General features: G+C 38.0%; 1 protein-coding gene across 3 annotated transcripts in view; it reads left to right on the forward strand.

Moving 5' to 3' along the window:
• The first annotated feature begins 447 nt into the window (after nucleotides 1-447).
• The window catches only part of LOC139958416 (ATP-dependent RNA helicase DDX42-like), a 30,474-nt gene continuing 8,150 nt past the window's right edge, over nucleotides 448-22,771 (forward strand). The window contains exons 1-15 of one of the 3 annotated variants that reach the window (XM_071955480.1): nucleotides 448-583; nucleotides 2,276-2,447; nucleotides 3,924-4,053; nucleotides 5,329-5,439; nucleotides 6,051-6,203; nucleotides 7,852-7,956; nucleotides 9,830-9,949; nucleotides 11,393-11,500; nucleotides 15,071-15,268; nucleotides 16,367-16,466; nucleotides 17,935-17,982; nucleotides 18,278-18,375; nucleotides 19,842-20,016; nucleotides 20,491-20,592; nucleotides 21,764-21,865. In XM_071955480.1, the coding sequence (XP_071811581.1) occupies nucleotides 2,284-2,447; nucleotides 3,924-4,053; nucleotides 5,329-5,439; nucleotides 6,051-6,203; nucleotides 7,852-7,956; nucleotides 9,830-9,949; nucleotides 11,393-11,500; nucleotides 15,071-15,268; nucleotides 16,367-16,466; nucleotides 17,935-17,982; nucleotides 18,278-18,375; nucleotides 19,842-20,016; nucleotides 20,491-20,592; nucleotides 21,764-21,865 (1,714 nt within the window). In that variant the 5' untranslated portion in view covers nucleotides 448-583; nucleotides 2,276-2,283. Of the gene's footprint in view, nucleotides 676-714; nucleotides 1,390-2,275; nucleotides 2,448-3,923; nucleotides 4,054-5,328; nucleotides 5,440-6,050; nucleotides 6,204-7,851; nucleotides 7,957-9,829; nucleotides 9,950-11,392; nucleotides 11,501-15,070; nucleotides 15,269-16,366; nucleotides 16,467-17,934; nucleotides 17,983-18,277; nucleotides 18,376-19,841; nucleotides 20,017-20,490; nucleotides 20,593-21,763; nucleotides 21,866-22,771 lie in introns of those variants that run through there. The other 2 variants (XM_071955481.1, XM_071955482.1) reach the window with 2 other exon arrangements.

Genomic DNA, 22,771 nt, shown 5'->3' on the forward strand with positions numbered 1-22,771 from the left:
TTTATTTAAAAAAATGTTGATTTAATGGTAATTTTAATTGGTCAAGCACTCTTTGGACCGTCAAGACGCATTATGGTACTCTTCTACAATGTGTTAAGAATTCATATGACCCATTGGTAAGGTGGTCCAAGGCGTGTAAGTCTTGATTATGGCCTAAAGTAATTGTTTTACATTAATTTAAGAACTGATGAAGTACTGGTCATTTTAGTTGGTCAAGAACTATTTGGATCGGTCAAGATGCATTATGGTACCCTTCTCCATAGTCATTAGAGTTCATATGATCCATGGGGCATAGATAAACCTCTTTCCACGACCAAATGTTGAACATCTTGTAAGAAAGCTTTTGTCTTGCCAGAGGTGTTACGTCGATACCATTGTCGAATACGTAACTGAATAGGTAGCTCAGTTACTCATTCGCGAATATCGAACGAGGAACGGGGAATAAGTATCTAACTTCACACCGGTTCCTGACCTACTGTGGGATACACTTGGTTGACCAGTATCATATATTACCCTAGCTAGTAATTTGCTATAAGTAAATACGAAAGCTGTGGAACTCTCACTCAGTCACTGAAACGACTAGGTTAGATAATATATCCTTCACTTTGCTGACAAACAAATGCAAAAATCATTTAGCTATTTGTACCCCAAAGATATTCATTCCAAGTCAGTAAGGTAACTCTTATTTCATTGTCGGAATTTATGGATATGCGTTGGACTAAATTGTCAACTTGAACTAGGACTAGCCTAGACTAAGCTCACCGCATGCATAACATTGGCCCTACTGTAGCCTAGTACAGACCTAACGTTAGGCATAGCTTAAATATGGAACTTTGCGCATTACCTCTCGTGTACTGGTTCCACGAGAGATAGAATATCATAGCTGAAGGGGCATTTGCCCCGAGGTCCGGCCTATAATGAAGCCTTTAGGGCAAAGGCTTGGCTCAGCGGTTAGAGTCTCCGCCTCACAATCCTTTGGTTCCAGGATCCAAATTCCAGCTGGAGCCAGACTCACTTTACCTATTCAAAAATCGCTGCAGTGCAGTGGTGATGTGCGGAGTCTTCCGTGGATTTGGTATTTCTAGTTTGTGAACTTGGGAAAAGGGCTTTGTTTCTGTTCTTCACTTGGTTTCAAAACAACTTTGTTCGCCATGGATGCACTGCAGTGATGAGGTACCTTTGCTTACCTCAGTATTTGAGAAAGTAGTCAGATGCTGCGGCATACACTCTCATACGTCGGATGGGAACGTTAAATGGCAGTCCCGGGAGCAGGAACGGGAGCCATTTCACACCCCTGCCTCATAATCTTCTGAACGCTTACTGAAAAGAGAAGGCTTGAAATAAGCATGGGTTCGTAAATGATCTAACACGGATAGGGTCTCAAATAAGGTACTGTAACTGTAAGGCTTTCTGATCCTTGGGTCTCTTAACTAAACTAAACTAAAAACCCAAGTAAATTTTAGTGTAGTGATAAGCCTATCAAAGATGATGAAAAGGCCTAGCCCAGCATTGTTACAAATGATTCTGCATCCAGGATGCAATGTTTCAGCCAGGGACACAAAATCTTCAAATTGCTTGCATCAGGTGGATGCAAACTTTTCTATTACAGAACACACCCCAAGTACACACTCACTAGTAGGCCTATGCAAAACAAAACAAACAATGCATTTTTGAATGAACAACTTTTGAAAAGAGCCAAAATTTCTTCCAATCCTACCGATCATTGAATTTATTTGAAAACAATTAAATTCATAACAATCAACTGAAAGGTATAGGTTTGACAACATTACCATAACCGATATAAAAATAGTCAATATGCAGGTTACTTGTGATCTATTAAACCTAGAGGTAATCTCAGTTACACAATACTGACTCCTCTTGAAATTTTTCCAGTTGTGAGTTATGATAACTTAGCTCCTTCTTTTGATTTGCATTTTGCAAACAATACCAGCGTTGCATATATTTAGAAATAAAATATTTAGAAATTTCCTTTTCCAAAAGGTTATGTACAGTATATCTTTGCTAAAAGGTCTTACTGTAAGTACAGACCCCAAATTTTAGCATTCTAAAAATTGGTAGGAGTTTTCAAAACTACTTTCCCAAAGGACAGGTTCTGATTATTAGAGTCATCCAGACATTGAGATTTGCTAAAATAGAGGATTTATATCTGATTGTGTTTGACTACTTTAGGAGCAGCCTGAGTAACCATAGTCTGATTATCTAGCATCTGAATGCAATAATGTTGATCGTTAATGAAGAGTCTTTCTCTTTACAGATTATAACATGAGCTACAGCAGGGGTGGCAGCAGTTCAAGAGGGATGGGGTACAGTGGGTTCTCTTTCTACAACCGTAGCAAACCACGAGGGATGCCATATGGTGGTACTGTCATGGGTTTTGAGGAACCTGATCTGAAGATTATTATGAAGAAAAACAGAACAGAACAAGAGTAAGTGCCAGTTAAAATGGGTTTCAGTATAGGAAGAAAATATATTTCAAAATATGGTATAAACATGTAACAAAATTTGCTTTATTCCATACGCACAAGACTGTTCACCATGCCTCCCCCCCCCCACCCCCTTTGGCATTTTTATTCTTTTTCCCAACTGACACTCAGATTGAGACTCAAGAATGAAAAGGGGATAAGGGGGTTTTAAGAAAGTTGCACTATCCCTCCTTTTTTGATTACTTGCTAAAAGTGACTGGCATTTATGCTGTGGCGATTGTTGCACTGATTATTAGCATTCATTGGAGGTCAATATCGCTAATATCGGCCCAATATAGTAATCAGTAAAATAAGCGTCAGTTACCAATAGTTCTAAACCGCTTCTTCAAAACGAACATGTTTTGTCAGAGAGTAGTTTAAACTAAAATGTATTAACTATTGGCTTGAAGGGTTGGGTTTTTGCTTCATTGCCAGAGGCAAAAGGAATCTATTCGATGGTGATGGTGTGGGTGTGTGTGTCAAAGTCAAATTCTATAAAATCTTGTAAACACAATAACTCAAATAGTATGTATCTTTGCTGAACTTCATACTTAGTATGTAGAACCAGCTTAGTGAGTGCAAGAACCCAATCAAAATTGGAGGTCAAAGGTCACATGAAGGTTAACTCCAAAATTGAAGCTACAATTGGTCTTTCAGTTCTACAATGTTATGATTTATATTTCACAATGCATAAACAAAGTCATGTAACTCTCATTTTGTTATTAAAGGGATGGTTGGTGGCAGAGCTGATTTGCTAGTTCCAATTTGGTGGAAAAAAAGGTCCATTTGCTCATACATCTATGTATCTATATTTCACCGACGGAAACTGTTCTTTCTGGTTATTGAAATATTTTTGAATAAAAATTCTATAAGGTAAAATCCTTACCAGTGAATTAGTTGGTTCATGCCCACAAGTGAGTGCTACAGAAAAGAGATGGACATCTCTGGTCGTTTCTGGTTCTCACTTAATTCTTGGACAAATTTAACTCACTTGCTCTACATAAGTCAGATATGTGGAATTTTGAGCAAATTATACGACAAGACTAGAAAGCCAACTGGCTATCTGGTTTATTTTTGGTTTGGATTTTTATTACGAATTCAGTTAATTCAGAATTCACGTTAAGAATACAATACTAGGAAGGAGCAACATTGAATGAACAATCAGTAGTGTCATTTCAGATCAAAATCTGAAAGTTCAAATTAAAGGGGATTGTAAGCAGATATGGCCTAATGTAAGGCTACCGCCGTCATCATCTTCATGATTGGTATCTGCCAATATTGGATTGGAACATTAGTTATAGTTACAATATTGGTGTATTAGTAGTCAAGTAACAAGGTCATAAAATCATGAAAAGTCATTAAAATATCATACAACTTATCCATACTTAACTTCTACTTCACAGTTTCATTTCAATTTGTTTTTATTTTTCTTTTGGAAAGATACTTTGATGCTGATAGTGATGAAGAAGACGCATCTACATCCAAACATGGACGCAAGAGAGATGACGAGAGTGAGGAGGAGGAGGAGGTGGAGGAAGATCCTTTAGATGCATTTATGGCCGGATTAAATGTTGGTTGATGCGTCTTATTGCTCATTACTGTGCTTCATTTGATTCCTCTCTATCAAATTTAATTTATTAGTTTTGTCATTTTGTAAATATGCTCATCAAGCTGGCAATTGTTAGTATAGTACAGCATATTAATATCAGTCACATGTACACATGTGTATTTACATACATGTGTACTGTACATGTGTATTTAAAACACTTATGAGCCACTGCACTGTCTTTGAACACTTTCAGTTCAGCCATTTAGTTTACAGTTCAGCCTGCATTTGGTTTACAGTTCAGCCTGCATTTGTTTTACAGTTCAGCCTGCATTTGGTTTACAGTTCAGCCTGCATTTGGTTTACAGTTCAGCCTGCATTTAGTTTACAGTTCAGCCTGCATTTGTTTTACAGTTCAGCCTGCATTTGTTTTACAGTTCAGCCTGCATTTGTTTTACAGTTCAGCCTGCATTTGGTTAACAGTTCAGCCTGCATTTGGTTTACAGTTCAGCCTGCTATTGGTTTACAGTCCAGTCTGCATTTAGTTTACAGTTCAGCCTGCATTTAGTTTACAGTTCAGCCTGCATTTGTTTTACAGTTCAGCCTGCATTTGTTTTACAGTTCAGCCTGCATTTGGTTTACAGTTCAGCCTGCTATTGGTTTACAGTTCAGCCTGCACTTGGTTTAGTCTGCATTTGGTTAACAGTTCAGCCTGCATTTGGTTTACAGTTCAGCCTGCTATTGGTTTACAGTCCAGCCTGCATTTGGTTAACAGTTCAGCCTGCATTTGGTTTACAGTCCAGCCTGCATTTGGTTAACAGTTCAGCCTGCTATTGGTTTACAGTTCAGCCTGCATTTGGTTTACAGTTCAGCCTGCATTTGGTTTACAGTTCAGCCTGCATTTGGTTTACAGTTCAGCCTGCTATTGGTTTACATTTCAGCCTGCTATTTGTTGCAGTTCAGCATGCATTTGGTTTACAGTTCAGCCTGCTATTGGTGGACAGTTCAGCCATTCATGGCTTAACCTCCAAACAGCTCATGTTCTAGGCTTCATTGCTTTCAATACTATGAAGGTTCAAACCTCTTAACCATGTAAGTGTAAAGGTGGATGTCTCAAGGAAAGTAAGGCTTGTCACAAATAGCCGCCTGCCCTTCATTGCAAAGACAGAACACAAGAATGCTAGAATAGCAGAAAAATGGTAATGGACTCCTCAATATAATAGAATAATTGGTAGAGTCCTAAATAGTTGTTCAAGTGAGTACATGAGATCAGTAAGCTTCAATATTGTCTTCTTTTAGGAGGAGGCAGCAAAAGCAATACAAGAAGTAACAGAGCCTGCTGAGAAGAAAACCATAGAAGACAAGAAGGAGAAAGCTACAAGACAGGACATTGATGAAATGGACGATCAGGTACGAATATAGATATGTTATAAAGAACTGAAGTGAATCATATTCAAACTATAAAACTGGCTCCTGTTACCATGGACTTATTGCATCCCTTCCATGCCAGATTACACGACAGCCTGGCTCCTGTTACCATGGACTTATTGCATCCCTTCCATGCCAGATTACACGACAGCCTGGCTCCTGTTACCATGGGCTTATTGCATCCCTTCCATGCCAGATTACATGACAGCCTCTTCTCAACAGTAAAACCAAACTATATTATCTCTCTAGGCATTGGTATAATGCATGTGAATGTTACTAAATGCCTTTCACATCATGTTAACTTCCCTGACCATCTGTTCCAGGAGCACAATTGTGATTGGTAATTTAATGCTAGTACATCAATAATAATGTGATGTTAATGCAATCAAAAGTAGACTTTACAGTAATTCATGAATTCATTTCTTTTGCAAAGCTGATGTTCTTTTTTGCATTTAGTATTATTGGTACCACTCATGACTAATTAATCAATAATTACCATGGTACTCTGAAACGTCACTGGTATGTCATAGGTATGCTTTAACTTTGGACAATTTTCATTAGAACTTTACCTGTATTTTATCACTTTGCCATAGGAATCATATTTCAAGTACATGGAAGAAAACCCTACTGCAGGATTACTGGTACCAGAGGATGAAGAAATTGTAGAATATGATGAAGAGGGATACCCAGTCTTTATTGAAAGGTCCAAAATTATTGACCCACTTCCAGAACTTGACCACTCACAGGTATGAATGCCATTAAAGTAGTATCCGTGGTTACTGTCAGGTTAAAACAACTTGTTAAAGAGGCACACAAAGCATTAACCATATGATATAAGAATTCTTTTAGTCATCCACTATCAGAAAGTTTGTAAATATTTCAAATCTTCTGTTTTTTACTTCATGGTTTCATCTTGTAGGGCTGAGAAGAATGAGAAAATGAGTTGTTTTCTCACCAGTAAGACCTTTGAGGTAAAGATCATAAGACATTGCCCTCCGTAATCTGAGTAAGAATAATGCCATGTCATGGGGTATTGAATAATACTTAGCTGTCCTTAATGTAATGTAGGCTACATTTACACATTGACATTTTCATTTCAGTTAACATGAAGCTTCCCAGTGTCATTTTAACTGTATTGAATTGTACTTACTCTTGGGTAGCCTTTTAATTGATAACATCTTTAAAATATGTAACCTGTAGGGTTCCTCACAATCGTTGAAACTTGTTTCATTACTAACAGCCCATGTCATCTTCTCACTTTATTTCCTCAAGTTTCCTTCGAATCCAAGCTTGATTAGAGGGGCCAGGGATGGCTAGGGTCAACTGCGGCCTGGGAAAATAAATAGAGAAGTCTGGGCATATATATATAGAGGAGCCTGGAGAAATATATATATAGAGGAGCCTGGAGAAATATATATAGGAGTCTAGGAAAATGTATAGAGGACTCTGGGGATGTATATAGAGGAGTCTGGGAAATATAAAGAGGAGTCTGGGGAAATATATAGAGGAGTTTGGAGAAATATATAGAGGAGCCTGGGGAATATGTAGAGGAGTCTGGAGAAATACATAGGAGTCTTGGGAAATATATAGAGGAATCTGGGGGGAATATATAGAGGAGTTTGGAGAATATATAGATGAGTCTAGGAACTTGATTTAGGAGTCAGTCTAGGAAACTTAGGAACTCGCAAAGAAGCCATCATGAGCTTATCAAAGCTGCAAGCTGACCGAATTCAGTCTCTTAGATTCATATTTAACGTCCATAATTATGATTTGTCAACAACTCTGAAACTGGATAACAAACATTAATCTTGGAGTGACTTGAACTCATAGAGAGGAATCTGGGGAAATATATACAGTCATCTGGGAAAATATAAAGAGGAGTCTAGGGAAACATATAGAGGAGTCTGGAGAAATATAAAGAGCAGTCTGGAGAAATATGTAGAGTAATCTGGAGAAATATATAAAGAGGATTCTTGGGAATATATAGAGGAGTCTTGGGAATATAAAGAGGAGCCTGGGAAATATATATAGAGGAGTCTGGGGAGATATGTGACACAAAGTATTTTATCCTCTAATTCTTGGTATACTTAAGGGACAAAAAAGGGAGTCTAGAGAGTCTGGATGTTTCATCTGATGACATGTCAGTGGCCATCCTTAAGCCTGTTATATCTCTGCGTGTGTTAATCTTAATTAGGCCTGCAACACTCTCATAGTCTGGTCTCAATTGATGGCATTCAATACATTTGACGTCATAAGTTATTCATTGTCATCACATTATTATACTTTGTAAATAAAGCCTTTTCGAAGAAAAGAAATGCATCATACCATCATCCACCTGAAGTAGTCAAAGAAAATAAGTTGTCAACATCATTATTGTTACTTTTTACATAATAGATCAACTATGAAGACTTCAGCAAGAATTTTTATGAAGAGCATTCAGAAATAAGCTCGATGTCTTTCTTTGATGTGGTAAACCTGAGGAAAAAGCTTGGTATAAAGGTATGTTCATATGTTGAGTATTGACCCAAGTCTAATGGTCTGTCTAGAGGCGGTGGAGAGGGACGGAGAGAGGAGTGGAGAGAGAGGGGTGGAGAGAGGGGGTGGAGGCAATGGAGAGGGGCGGAGAGGGGGTTGAGGCAATGGAGAGGGGCGGAGAGAGGGAGGGAGAGGGGTGTTATTTTATTTCTTTTAATATTCCATTCCAAATGACTGTAACAAAGCACCTATTCAAATTTAAACCTTTCTTCAACAATAGGCAGGTTTAATTTATAGCTTTACCTCTCTAGCTACACTTTACCTCTCTAGCTACACTTGACCTCCCTAGCTACACTTGACCTCTCTACCTACACTTTACCTCTCTGGCTACACATATTAACTATAGTGTCTAAATAGTGTGTTTTATTTACTTATAGTGTCTTATTTACTGTAGTGTCTTATATACTAGTGTCCTATTGTGTCTTATTAACTGTAGTGTCTTAATTACCATAGTGTTTTGTTTACTTTATTTTCTTATTTACTATAGTGTCTTATTTAATATTGTGTATTATTTACTATGGTGTCTAAGTTATTTACTAGTGTGTCTTATTAACTATAGTGTCTAAATAGTGTGTTTTATTTACTATAGTGTCTTATTTACTGTAGTGTCTTATTAACTATTGTGTCTTATTTACCATAGTGTTTAATTTACTATATTTTCTTATTTACTATAGTGTCTTATATACTATAGTGTCTTATTTAATATATTGTCTTATGTACTATATTGTCTTATGTACTATAGTGTCTTCGAATATACTTGTGTGTCTTATTTACTAGTGTGTCTTATTTTATACTAATATGTCTTATTTATTAGTGTGTCTTATATACTAGTGTCTTATTAACTATTGTGTCTTATTTACCATAGTGTTTAATTTACTATATTTTCTTATTTACTATAGTGTCTTATATACTATAGTGTCTTATTTAATATATTGTCTTATGTACTATATTGTCTTATGTACTATAGTGTCTTCGAATATACTTGTGTGTCTTATTTACTAGTGTGTCTTATTTTATACTAATATGTCTTATTTATTAGTGTGTCTTATATACTAGTGTCTTATTAACTATTGTGTCTTATTTACCATAGTGTTTAATTTACTATATTTTCTTATTTACTATAGTGTCTTATATACTATAGTGTCTTATTTAATATATTGTCTTATGTACTATATTGTCTTATGTACTATAGTGTCTTCGAATATACTTGTGTGTCTTATTTACTGGTGTGTCTTATTTTATACTAATATGTCTTATTTATTAGTGTGTCTTATTTACTAGTGTGTTTTATTTACTAGTTGTCTTATTGCCTATGGTGTGTTATTTACTAATGTGTCTTATTACTAATGTGTCTTATTTTCTAGTGTGCCTTATTACTATGCTCTTATTTACTATGGTGTGTTATTTACTATAGTGTCTTTTTCATAGTGCATCTTATTAACTAGTGTCTTATTTACTATAGTGTCTTATTTACTAGTGCATCTTATTAACTAACTGTCTTATTTTCTAGTGTGCCTTATTACTATGCTCTTATTTACTATGGTGTGTTATTTACTATAGTGTGTTATTTACTAGTGTGTCTTATTTAATACTGATGTGTCTTATATACCAGTGTGTCTTATTTTCTAGTGTGCCTTATTACTATGCTCTTATTTACTAGTGTGTCTTATTTACTATAGTGTGTTATTTACTATTGTGTCTTATTTATTAGTGTCCTATTTACCATAGTGTCTTATTCGCCTGTGAGTTTTAGTTCTAAGTGTGTCTTATTTATCAAAGTGTCGTGTCTTTTAGGTCATTTTAATGTTCATCTTTAAATGTTTTATTTTGCATTTAGGTATCTGGCATTGACCCTCCCAAACCAGTATCGAGCTTTGGCCATTTTGGATTCGACGACCAGCTGATGCGTTGTATTCGGAAGTCAGAGTTTTCAAGCCCAACACCTATTCAAGCACAGGTAATATCCTGACACTTAATCTGTATGGTGATCTCTGTGATCATTCTCATAATGAAGCAACAATATTTGTATTCTTTAAAGCAGTTTAAAGATCTTACTGCAAGAAATTAAAAAGCACAGTGTTGTGTTAACATTTGACAGTAGTAACATTAAAGCTACACAGAGTGAGCTGCTTCAGGTTTTCTTGGGAATTCATTTGCCAAGCAAGGACAAACAGTGTTCTGAGGTACCCACTACATCTTACTTTTGAGCTATGAGGGTAATGGGCAAATAGTGTTCTGGGGTACCCACTATATCTTGGGGTGTGGGGGTCATGGGCAAATAGTGTTCTGGGGTACCCACTATATCTTGGGGTGTGGGGGTCATGGGCTAACAGTGTTCTGAACTACCCACTACATCTTAATTTTGGGGTGTGAGGGAATGGGCAAACAGTGTTCTGAGGTACCCACTATATCTTGGGGTGTGGGGGCCATGGGCTAACAGTGTTCTGAGGTACCCACTACATCTTTCTTTTGAGCTATGAGGTGTAATGGGCAAACAGTGTTCTAGGGTACCCACTACATCTTGGGTGTGGGGGTCATGGGCAAATAGTGTTCTGGGGTACCCACTACATCTTGGGTGTGGGGGTCATGGGCAAATAGTGTTCTGGGGTACCCACTACATCTTGGGGTGTGGGGTTAATGGGCAAACAGTGGTCTAGGGTACCCACTACATTTTAATTTTGGGGTGTTAGGGAATGGGCAAACAGTGTTCTGGGGTGCCCTCTCCATCTTAATTTTGGGGTGTGAGATAATGGGCAAACAGTGTTCTGGGGTGCCCACTACATCTTGGGGTGTGGGGTTAATGGGCAAACAGTGGTCTAGTGTACCCACTACATTTTAATTTTGGGGTGTTAGGGAATGGGCAAACAGTGTTCTGGGGTGCCCTCTCCATCTTAATTTTGGGGTGTGAGATAATGGGCAAACAGTGTTCTGGGGTGCCCACTACATCTTGGGGTGTGGGGTTAATGGGCAAACAGTGGTCTAGGGTACCCACTACATTTTAATTTTGGGGTGTTAGGGAATGGGCAAACAGTGTTCTGGGGTGCCCTCTCCATCTTAATTTTGGGGTGTGAGATAATGGGCAAACAGTGTTCTGGGGTGCCCACTACATCTTGGGGTGTGGGGGTAATGGGCAAACAGTGTTCTGAGGTACCCACTACATCTTACTTTGGGGTGTGAGGGTCATGGGCAAACAGTGTTCTGGGGTACCCACTACATTTTCTACAAAGCAAAGTGCTACAGTCCATATAAATATATATTACAAATCAAGTTCTAGTAATTATCATCTGTTGTTGTGTTGTGTTGGTTACGCTGGCTACACACTTTGTCATTATATGAAAAGAAGGAAGAAACGTCCAAGGTAACCTTTTTCTTTGGATTTTCACCTTTGGAATTTCATCAGGGTGTTCCGATAGCTTTAAGTGGAAGAGACATCATTGGTATCGCCAAGACTGGAAGTGGCAAGACAGCTGCATTTGTATGGCCTTTGCTTGTGCACATCATGGACCAGGTAAGTGTTCAGTGCTCTTTACTCCAACTAACTTTGGAATAAATATTACTGCACTTTGCAAAATAACATTATCCAATTGGGACAACTTTACATGTGATATTAACAAGAAACCTTATAACCTTCAGTGTTAAAACTAAGTAGTTTGGAATACATGAAGAGCACACCAGTCTTTGAAAAATTTCAGGTGTGCTAAGATCACACTCCACAAGAAATTTAGAGTTGTTGTAGGTGTAGAAAGTCACCCTCCTCAAGATTATGGTGTTCTGAAAGTCACCCTTCTCAAGATTATGGTGTTCTGAAAGTCACCCTCCTCAAGAGTATGGTGTTCTGAAAGTCACCCTCCTTAAGAGTATGGTGTTCTGAAAGTCACCCTCAAGATTATGGTGTTCTGAAAGTCACCCTCCTCAAGAGTATGGTGTTCTGAAAGTCACCCTCCTCAAGAGTATGGTGTACTGAGTGTCACTCTCAAGAGTATGGTGTTCTGAAAGTCACCCTCCTCAAGAGTATGGTGTTCTGAAAGTCAGCCTCCTCAAGAGTATGGTGTACTGAGTGTCACTCTCAAGAGTATGGTGTTCTGAAAGTCAGCCTCAAGATTATGGTGTTCTGAAAGTCACCCTCCTCAAGAGTATGGTGTTCTGAAAGTCACCCTCCTCAAGAGTATGGTGTTCTGAAAGTCACCCTCCTCAAGATTATGGTGTTCTGAAAGTCACCCTCCTCAAGAGTATGGTGTACTGAAAGTCACCCTCCTCAAGAGTATGGTGTTCTGAAAGTCACCCTCCTCAAGAGTATGGTGTTCTGAAAGTCACCCTCAAGATTATAGTGTTCTGAAAGTCACCCTCAAGAGTATGGTGTTCTGAAAGTCACCCTCCTCAAGAGTATGGTGTACTGAAAGTCACCCTCCTCAAGAGTATGGTGTTCTGAAAGTCACCCTCCTCAAGAGTATGGTGTTCTGAAAGTCACCCTCCTCAAGATTATGGTGTTCTGAAAGTCATCCTCAAGAGTATGGTGTTCTGAAAGTCACACTCCTCAAAAGTTTGGTGTTCTGAAAGTCACCAACCTCAAGAGTATGGTGTTCTGAAAGTCACCGTCCTCACGAGTATGGTGTACTGAGTGTCACTCACAAGAGTATGGTGTACTGAGCAGGGTGGGAATTTGGCAAAAAAAGTTGGTAAGCAATTTTTCATTTTTTGATGAAATGTGCTTACCAACATGAGCCAAGATTTCTCAGTTGGTAAGCACAATTCATCAATCGGTAAGCACAATGACCTGAACGCTGTTATCCTTTTGTGAAAACTTCCTGATTCACGTCACAAGTGTACTTTATATCGAGCCGACAGCGGCGGCGCAGATAATCCAGTCAATGCATGTTCGATCGAAATAATTACAATCCCTGTCCATCATGTTGAACTCTCCGACCAGACAATACCGGGTCGAATACTCGACTTGGTATTAGTTATTCAAATACATGATCAAAGGAAATGTATCGACTGGAGATCGTAAAAAAAACTCTGAAAATCAGTAGAGAAATAACCAATTGTGTACGAAAAGTAAGTTCGGTCCTTTCAAATTTGACGAAAGATCCAGCAAAACACTTTCGAAAAATTCACGCAAAACTGGCATATCGTGCTATATGCAACTAATGTCATGTAAACAAGGCTCTAGTACACCCATTAATGAATAAACCGTAAGACCACATCTGGTGTTAAAGCGGGAGGAAAAGAAAGTATTTTCTAGAATTTCCAAAAATACGGAAAAAATAATGTCCTACCATAGTTAAGTGTATAGCAAATAGCCTAACCACCTCGTCTGTTACGGATCTCACGTAACAACAAAAACACAACTAATTGTATTTTGCGAACTTGACGTTTTCTACAAGAACATTTTAAGCATTAGTTAATCATGCCGTGTGGCCTAAAACATATTTTATTACAAGGTTTACTTTCATAAAGATGTCCATAGCTTGATATCTTGTTCTGCGTGTATGAACTGTGCCTCGTGTATCATGGGGAATACTCCGTGAAACGTTTCTTGGAAACGTGCCAAAAATGTTAACAAACAGGTGTTAGACAGGGCATGAGTGCACAGTTGTTTGGCAGGGGTACCTGAGAAAATTCTGAGCACATGTACAGTATGAACTACGCAATTGCCGTCGGCAATTGCGTAGTTCATGTGTGAAGTTGGAATAATTTGCGATGCATGCACAGTTAGTCGTAGGTATGTGACGGTCCAGGCACGATCGCTGAGCTAGCAGCCAGCTGTGTGCGGCCTGTTCGTTGGTGATTTTGCTAGCTGCGCGACAAATTAATCCTCCGTAAGTTAGAAGCAGATTGCAGATAAGCCTACTACAGTCCGATGCAGTCACTTACGGTCAGAATTTTTGGTACGCTCATTACAAGGGTGTGATACTAGGCCCATTTGATTTTCTTATTTTGGTAAACCATATTTTCATTCCAGTACGCTAGCGTACCGGTGTACCGTAAAATTCCCACCCTTGTACTGAGTGTCACTCTCAAAGGTATGGTGTTCTGAAAGTCATTGTCCTCAAGATTATGGTGTACTGAAAGTCACCCTCCTCAAGATTATGGTGTTCTGAAAGTCAGCCTCAAGATTAGGTGTTCTGAAAGTCACCAACCTCAAGAGTATGGTGATCTGAAAGTCACCGTCCTCAAGAGTATGGTGTACTGAGTGTCACTCTCAAGAGTATGGTGTTCTGAAAGCATGGTGTTCTGAAAGTCACCCTCAAGAGTTTGGTGTTCTGAAAGTCACCTTCCTCGAGATTATGGTGTTCTGAAATTCACCATCAAGAGTATGGTGTACTGAAAGTCTATGGTGTTCTGAAAGTCACCCTCAAAAGTGTGGTGTTCTGAAACTCACCCTCCTCAAGACTATGGTGTACTGAGTGTTACCCCCAGGAGTGTGGTGTTCTGAAAGTCACCCTCCTTTAGATAGTATGGTGTTCTGAAAGTCAACCTTGGTTTAGGGCACATATATATATTATTCTGTGGTGCAAGTATCTGAGTTGACAACGTGATGAGTTATGTATTGAAGATTCCACAAACTTTGGCCACTCTTGATCAGAGTTGTAATTACAATGTACCAAGTTTTTGTGTGAAACTAGTTGTAGGCCCTGTGATGGTATCATGTGTAAGTATGGGAGGAGCTAATGATTTATTTTCTTTACCTTGTGCAATAAATAACCCCATTAATAGTCATTTTAGGCTTCACATGGTGTGCCATGGCAATCTCATGCCTCATAAGACAAGGCCTAGAAATATTGGAGTAACCTTTGACCCTGAAAGCATAGCAGTATAACATCAGATATGTGTAGCATGTGTTTCACTGAAAGACTAGAATTTAACTTATTTCTTGGTCTTTTTTTAGTATGATCATGTATACACTCTCTGTATCTATTGATGTTCCCAGAATCTATGACACTACACACACAGGACTCATTAAATAAATACACAACTGAAGGACAGGAACATTGCAAAAATGAATGTCTCATTATGTAATCCTGAACAAATTGGTTTTAGGAATCACCTAGTTTGATTCTTTCTTCTTTGTTTGTAGAGAGAAATAGAGAAAGGGGAAGGTCCCATTGGCTTGATTTGCGCTCCTACCCGGGAATTGGCCCAACAGATAAATATGGAAGTCAAGAAGTTTGGCAAAGCATACAACATCCACAGTGCTTGTTGCTTTGGAGGAGGCAATATGTGGGAACAACAGAAAGCCTGTGCAGAAGGACCAGAAGTAGTAGTCTGCACACCTGTAAGTATAATCTCCTTGGAGTATCAGTAGCATTAGCAGTAGTACTACTAGTAGTAGAAGCAGTAGTAGTAGCAGCAGCAATATGTAGTAGTGATGGTAGTAGTCGTACTAGTAGTGGCAGTATCAGTAGTAGCAGCAGCAGTAGTAGTACTAGTGGTGATAGTAGTAGTAGTACTACTACTAGTAGTAGAAGCAGCAGAAGTAGTAGTAATAGTAGTAGTAATAGTGGTGGTAGTAGTAATAGTAGTACTACTAGTAGTAGAAGCAGTAGTAGTAGAAGCAGCAATATGTAGTAGTGATGGTAGTAGTCGTACTAGTAGTGGTAGTATCAGTAGTAGCAGCAGCAGTAGTTGTGATAGTAGTAGTAGTACTATTAGTAGTAGAAGCAGCAGAAGTAGTATTAATAGTAGTAGTAGTAATAGTAGTAGTACTAGTGGTGGTAGTAGTAGTACTACTACTAGTAGTAGAAGCAGTAGTAGTAGAAGCAGCAATATGTAGTAGTGATGGTAGTAGTCGTACTAGTAGTGGTAGTATCAGTAGTAGCAGCAGCAGTAGTCGTGATAGTAGTAGTAGTACTACTAGTAGTAGAAGCAGCAGAAGTAGTAGTAGTAATAGTAGTAGTACTAGTGGTGGTAGTAGTAGTAGTACTACTAGTAGTAGAAGTAGTAGTAGTAGTATCAGTAGTAGCAGCAGCAGTAGTTGTAGTGTTAATATTAGTAGTAATGGTAGTTTTAGCAATAGAAATAGTGATGATGATAATTGTGGCAATGGTGGTAGTGGTCACAATGGTGGTAGTAATAGTGGATTTATTGGTGGTGGTATTGATAGGGATAATTTTAATGGTATTGTGTTAAGCCTATATATCTCAGGGACTTGGCGTACTGGTAATATGAAACTTAAAAGTTGGTTATAATGTGATCAAATGGAAGATAAAATCTTGAGATTTGAGTATTAAAGTGTTTTACATAATTTATATTTTTTAATATGATATTTCTAAGTTTTGAAGCAAAAACTGTTGCTCTTTACCAGCTGTCTTGTAATTTCTTATTGTTGTAAAACAATTGAGAGTCATGCAGTTTACATATCCTCACTTTACAGGGCCGTCTGATAGACTTGGTTAAGAAGAAATCTGTAAGTCTGGAGAGGGTAACTTACTTAGTCATAGATGAAGCAGATCGTATGTTTGATATGGGCTTTGGTGAGTATTTTTATTGATAATACATGATAGTATTGTTGCTAGTCAGTATGGTAGCTGGACCTGGTTTGCTAGTGTTCTTACCAAAAGGGCTGTCACAAACTGAAAAATAGGTCAGACTAAGTTATATGATTGGTATGATGGTCTTACTACTGCAGCATCAAAATTACTTTGCAGAAGCTAAAGGCCCTATATCAAATACAAACTGACACAATAGACATAACTGCTCTCACACAGCATATTCTTTGACTGTTAATTCTTCTTGTTGCAAAGTGCTATCACAGAAATTGCATGATTGTTACCATAGGCAACCATCTGGACAAATAACCTGTCTACTGTTCTTGTACATACAGTCACATGCATGACAAGACCAATTGCATAATACTCTATAAAGCATAAGAATATGGTGTTAGGATGGTGTAATTGTATCAGTAATGTGCTATGATCAAGTTACTACAGTAGGTAGCACTCTTACTCCATGATGTTCTTAGTCTGATGGGATGTAGGTGTGCATAATACTCTAAGCATGATAATATGGTGTTAGGATGGTGTAATTGTATCAGTAATGTGCTATGATCAGTTACTACAGTAGGTAGCACTCTTACTCCATGATGTTCTTAGTCTGATGGGATGTAGGTGTGCATAATACTCTAAGCATGATAATATGGTGTTAGGATGGTGTAATTGTATCAGTAATGTGCTATGATCAAGTTACTACAGTAGGTAGCACTCTTACTCCATGATGTTCTTAGTCTGATGGGATGTAGGTGTGCATAATACTCTAAGCATGATAATATGGTGTTAGGATGGTGTAATTGTATCAGTAATGTGCTATGATTAAGTTACTACAGTAGGTAGCACTCTTACTCCATGATGTTCTTAGTGTGATGGGATGTAGGTGTGCATAATACTCTAAGCATGATAATATGGTGTTAGGATGGTGTAATTGTATCAGTAATGTGCTATGATCAAGTTACTACAGTAGGTAGCACTCTGACTCCATGATGTTCTTAGTCTGATGGGATGTAGGTGTGCATAATACTCTAAGCATGATAATATGGTGTTACGATGGTGTAATTGTATCAGTAATGTGCTATGATCAAGTTACTACAGTAGGTAGCACTCTTACTCCATGATGTTCTTAGTCTGATGGGATGTAGGTGTGCATAATACTCTAAGCATGATAATATGGTGTTAGGATGGTGTAATTGTATCAGTAATATGCTATGATCAAGTTACTACAGTAGGTAGCACTCTTACTTCAATATGTTCTTAGTCTGATGGATGTAGCTGTGCATAATACTCCATAATACTCCATCAATTAGACCAGAACACTACAGGTAATTGCATATATCATTCATGGTGCATTTTATTCCTCACTTTCTTTAAACTCATTTGCTGCCTGCAGTTAAATATTAATTGACTTGTGATGATAAGTTGCAAATCAAATGCATTCGTTCTTACATTACAGAACCACAGGTGAGATCAATTGCAGACCATGTGCGTCCAGACAGACTTAGTAAGTGCTTTACAACAAAGACAAGATGGTGTGATATCGTAATACTCATTCATGCATGCGGGTCATCACACATGGGTTACAGCAACCACAGATTGATTACTTTCTTCAAATTCATTTATCATCATATTCTTACTAATTCTTAGATAAACAATAAAATCAAAGTGTCTGGAAAATTTTAAACCTTAACTTTAATAAAAAATAAAAAGTCTGTTGTGATAACCATTCTAGGCATTGGAACAAATATGTTTTGGTGTTTTTGTGTGAATGTTGTGTTCATTTTTTTTCTCACCTTCAGCCTTACTGTTTAGTGCAACATTTCGAAAGAAGGTTGAGCGGCTGGCCAGGGACATCTTGACAGATCCTGTAAGGGTTGTTCAAGGAGATATAGGGGAGGTAAGTACTATAGTTGCCTAATATGAGGGTTGTTCAAGGAGATATCGGGAAGGTAAGTACTATAGTTGCCTAATATGAGGGTTGTTCAAGGAGATATCGGGGAGGTAAGTACTATAGTTGGCTAATATGAGGGTTGTTCAAGGAGATATCGGGGAGGTAAGTACTATAGTTGCCTAATATGAGGGTTGTTCAAGGAGATATAGGGGAGGTAAGTACTATAGTTGCCTAATATGAGGGTTGTTCAAGGAGATATAGGGGAGGTAAGTACTATAGTTGCCTAATATGAGGGTTGTTCAAGGAGATATAGTGGAGGTAAGTACTATAGTTGCCTAATAGGAGGGTTGTTCAAGGAGATATAGGGGAGGTAAGTACTATAGTTGCCTAATATGAGGGTTGTTCAAGGAGATATAGGGGAGGTAAGTACTATAGTTGCCTAATACGAGGGTTGTTCAAGGAGATATAGGGGAGGTAAGTACTATAGTTGCCTAATATGAGGGTTGTTCAAGGAGATATAGGGGAGGTAAGTACTATAGTTGCCTAATATGAGGGTTGTTCAAGGAGATATAGGGGAGGTAAGTACTATAGTTGCCTAATATGAGGGTTGTTCAAGGAGATATCGGGGAGGTAAGTACTATAGTTGCCTAATATGAGGGTTGTTCAAGGAGATATTGGGGAGGTAAGTACTATAGTTGCCTAATATGAGGGTTGTTCAAGGAGATATAGGGGAGGTAAGTACTATAGTTGCCTAATATGAGGGTTGTTCAAGGAGATATAGGGGAGGTAAGTACTATAGTTGCCTAATATGAGGGTTGTTCAAGGAGATATAGTGGAGGTAAGTACTATAGTTGCCTAATAGGAGGGTTGTTCAAGGAGATATAGGGGAGGTAAGTACTATAGTTGCCTAATAGGAGGGTTGTTCAAGGAGATATAGGGGAGGTAAGTACTATAGTTGCCTAATACGAGGGTTGTTCAAGGAGATATAGGGGAGGTAAGTACTATAGTTGCCTAATATGAGGGTTGTTCAAGGAGATATAGGGGAGGTAAGTACTATAGTTGCCTAATATGAGGGTTGTTCAAGGAGATATAGGGGAGGTAAGTACTATAGTTGCCTAATATGAGGGTTGTTCAAGGAGATATCGGGGAGGTAAGTACTATAGTTGCCTAATATGAGGGTTGTTCAAGGAGATATTGGGGAGGTAAGTACTATAGTTGCCTAATATGAGGGTTGTTCAAGGAGATATAGGGGAGGTAAGTACTATAGTTGCCTAATATGAGGGTTGTTCAAGGAGATAAAGGGGAGGTAAGTACTATAGTTGCCTAATATGAGGGTTGTTAAAGCATGGGAAATCCTATGGAATAATGTTGTATGAGTGGGGTGTTGGGTAGGCAAAGATTTTTTATGTTAGTCTATGAAATAATGTCAATATTTCTCTTGGTTTCTGACATCTGTCACCATTTCTGTTTAGGCTAATCAAGATGTTACTCAGGTGATAGAAATTCTTCCAACGCAGGCAGAAAAATGGACTTGGCTTCTCCAAAGACTGGTCGGTTTCACATCTGCTGGTAGCGTTCTCATCTTTGTCACAAAGAAAATCAATGCCGAGGAACTCACTAGTAACTTAAAAGTTAATGACTTTAAAGGTATGGAATTGCCATACAAAGTGCATTTTCTTTTTCTTCACACCTCAGCTTTCTTTAGTTTGTACATCAATTATAACATGTTGAAGAGAAACTAATGTGAATAGATTTAAGAAATGAGCCTACTGTGTTCTTCCTCCTCACAATTCTGTCCACCACTATTTAAACAAAAATGCTTGCTGATCAATGTTTATGCTTGCCCGCTACACCAATGGGAATCAAAAACCCTCTTCTATCTCCTCTCTCTACTTTTCCTACCTTCTTACTCCCTCTCCTACCTCCCTCCTCTTCTCGTTCCTCCTCTCCCCTCTCCATCCCCCTCTTAGGAAGAAGGGTTGAACTACCCTTTAGTTTGGCAACTCAACTTCCATAAATGACCGATTCTCACTTGGCAACCAAAAAGTATTCAAGTAGTATTCAAGTGAGTAGCTGTTTGTTTATGTCCTTTGATGATTATAAATCATTCCTAACTTTCAGTGGGTTTACTACATGGTGACATGGACCAGTATGACAGGAACAACATCATTGGAGCATTCAAGAAACGGGAAATACCAATAATGGTTGCAACTGATGTTGCTGGTAGGTTTTACTTCACTTTCATTGCTAACTTGATTACTCAGATATTCCTGTATAATATTTCTAAACATTAGCCTACAATGTGAGGAAACTGTCATAACATCAGCCATCACATAAGCAAAGTGTAAAGATTCATGGAATATCCATATCTGTAAGTAACTAGTAACCAATGTAAAGACTCATAGAATATCCATAGCTGTAAGTAACAAGTAACCCATGTAAAGACTCATAGAATATCCATAGCTGTAAGTAACAAGTAACCAATGTAAAGACTCATAGAATATCCATAGCTGTAAGTAACAAGTAACCCATGTAAAGACTCATTGAATATCCATAGCTGTAAGTAACAAGTAACCAATGTAAAGACTCATTGAATATCCATAGCTGTAAGTAACAAGTAACCAATGTAAAGACTCATGGAATATCCATAGCTGTAATTAACAAGTAACCCATGTAAAGACTCGTAGAATATCCATAGCTGTAAGTAACAAATTACCAATTTAAAGACTCATAGAATATCCATAGCTGTAAGTAACAAATTACCAATTTAAAGACTCGTAGATTATCCATAGCTGTAAGTAACATCATAATATGTCATTAGGAGGTGAAAACCTTTAACCATCATCTTTAACCTTCTTAGTATGCTTGTCTTGATTACATAGCGAGATTAAACATTGGCTGCTATGCAGTACAGGTTTAGTAAACATCGCAGTAAAACCTTTCATTATATTAAGTAAGAAACTTAGCATAAAGGACACATTTAAAGTCTGAAACCTTAAAGGCTTTGTGTTGTCAGTGTTGTTGGACTTGCTGAAGTCTTCAATCTTGCACATAAGCAATATTAAATTGAGTTGTGTTTTGTTCCAATTGGAAATATTTCCCTTCTCAATGTATCACATTGGTTATATTTGTTTCTTCTATCACATAGGTGTGTGGCAATGGTTATATTTGTTTCTTCTGTCCCATTGGTGTGTGACAATACTAAAGTTATCCCTTAAACAATAGTTACTTCTTTTAGTCTGTTTCTTTGCAGGATCGGTAGGTGATAGTAACTTCAGTCTGTAATATAAGTGATGTCATTGAATTTGAAAAAAAAAACTGAAAATGTCAGCTTTGACTCAACTTGTTTAGATAATTGACTTGTTTATTCTTCTTTGTTGTTTTTCCATTATAGCTCGTGGTCTTGACATTCCTTCCATTAAGAATGTTGTCAACTATGACGTTGCTAGAGATATTGACACACATACACATCGAATTGGCAGGACAGGACGTGCTGGTATGTGATTACTGGATTCAGTTTATTTATTACTCAATCGTGGTACTCTGTGTAGGATATATATTGCAGATTGAAACAATAGATTGGTCAATGGCATTCTTGTAACACATATAATATGTGGCACACAACAAATATTCACCGTGCTAATTAACAGCTACATGGCATGGAGCAATAACCACTTTGCTATTTAACTGCAATGTGGCATAGAATAAATATTACTGTGCTATTTAACACCTATGTGGCACGCAGCAATATCTACTGTGCTATTTAATAGCTATGTGGCACACAGCAGATACCACCATGCTATTTAACAGCTATGTGGTGCACTTGAAAAACCACTGTGCTATGTTGTTTTAGCATTTATTGAACAATGTATTTGTTGTATTGTTGTATGTATTGTTGGGTGAGAGATAGACTTGACATTGATACAGATGAGTCTCTCATAGCCATCACATTACAAGTACGGGTTTGAGTCTCTCATAGCCATCACATTACAAGTACAGGTTTGAGTCTCTCATAGCCATCACATTACAAGTACAGGTTTGAGTCTCTCATAGCCATCACATTACAAGTACAGGTTTGAGTCTCTCATAGCCATCACATTACAAGTACAGGTTTGAGTCTCTCATAGCCATCACATTACAAGTACAGGTTTGAGTCTCTCATAGCCATCACATTACAAGTACAGGTTTGAGTCTCTCATAGCCATCACATTACAAGTACAGGTTTGAGTCTCTCATAGCCATCACATTACAAGTACGGGTTTGAGTCTCTCATAGCCATCACATTACAAGTACGGGTTTGAGTCTCTCATAGCCATCACATTACAAGTACGGGTTTGAGTCTCTCATAGCCATCACATTACAAGTACGGGTTTGAGTCTCTCATAGCCATCACATTACAAGT

The sequence above is a fragment of the Apostichopus japonicus genome, chromosome 18 (assembly GCF_037975245.1).
Source record: "Apostichopus japonicus isolate 1M-3 chromosome 18, ASM3797524v1, whole genome shotgun sequence".
In the NCBI taxonomy this organism is placed as follows: Eukaryota; Metazoa; Echinodermata; class Holothuroidea; order Aspidochirotida; family Stichopodidae; genus Apostichopus; species Apostichopus japonicus.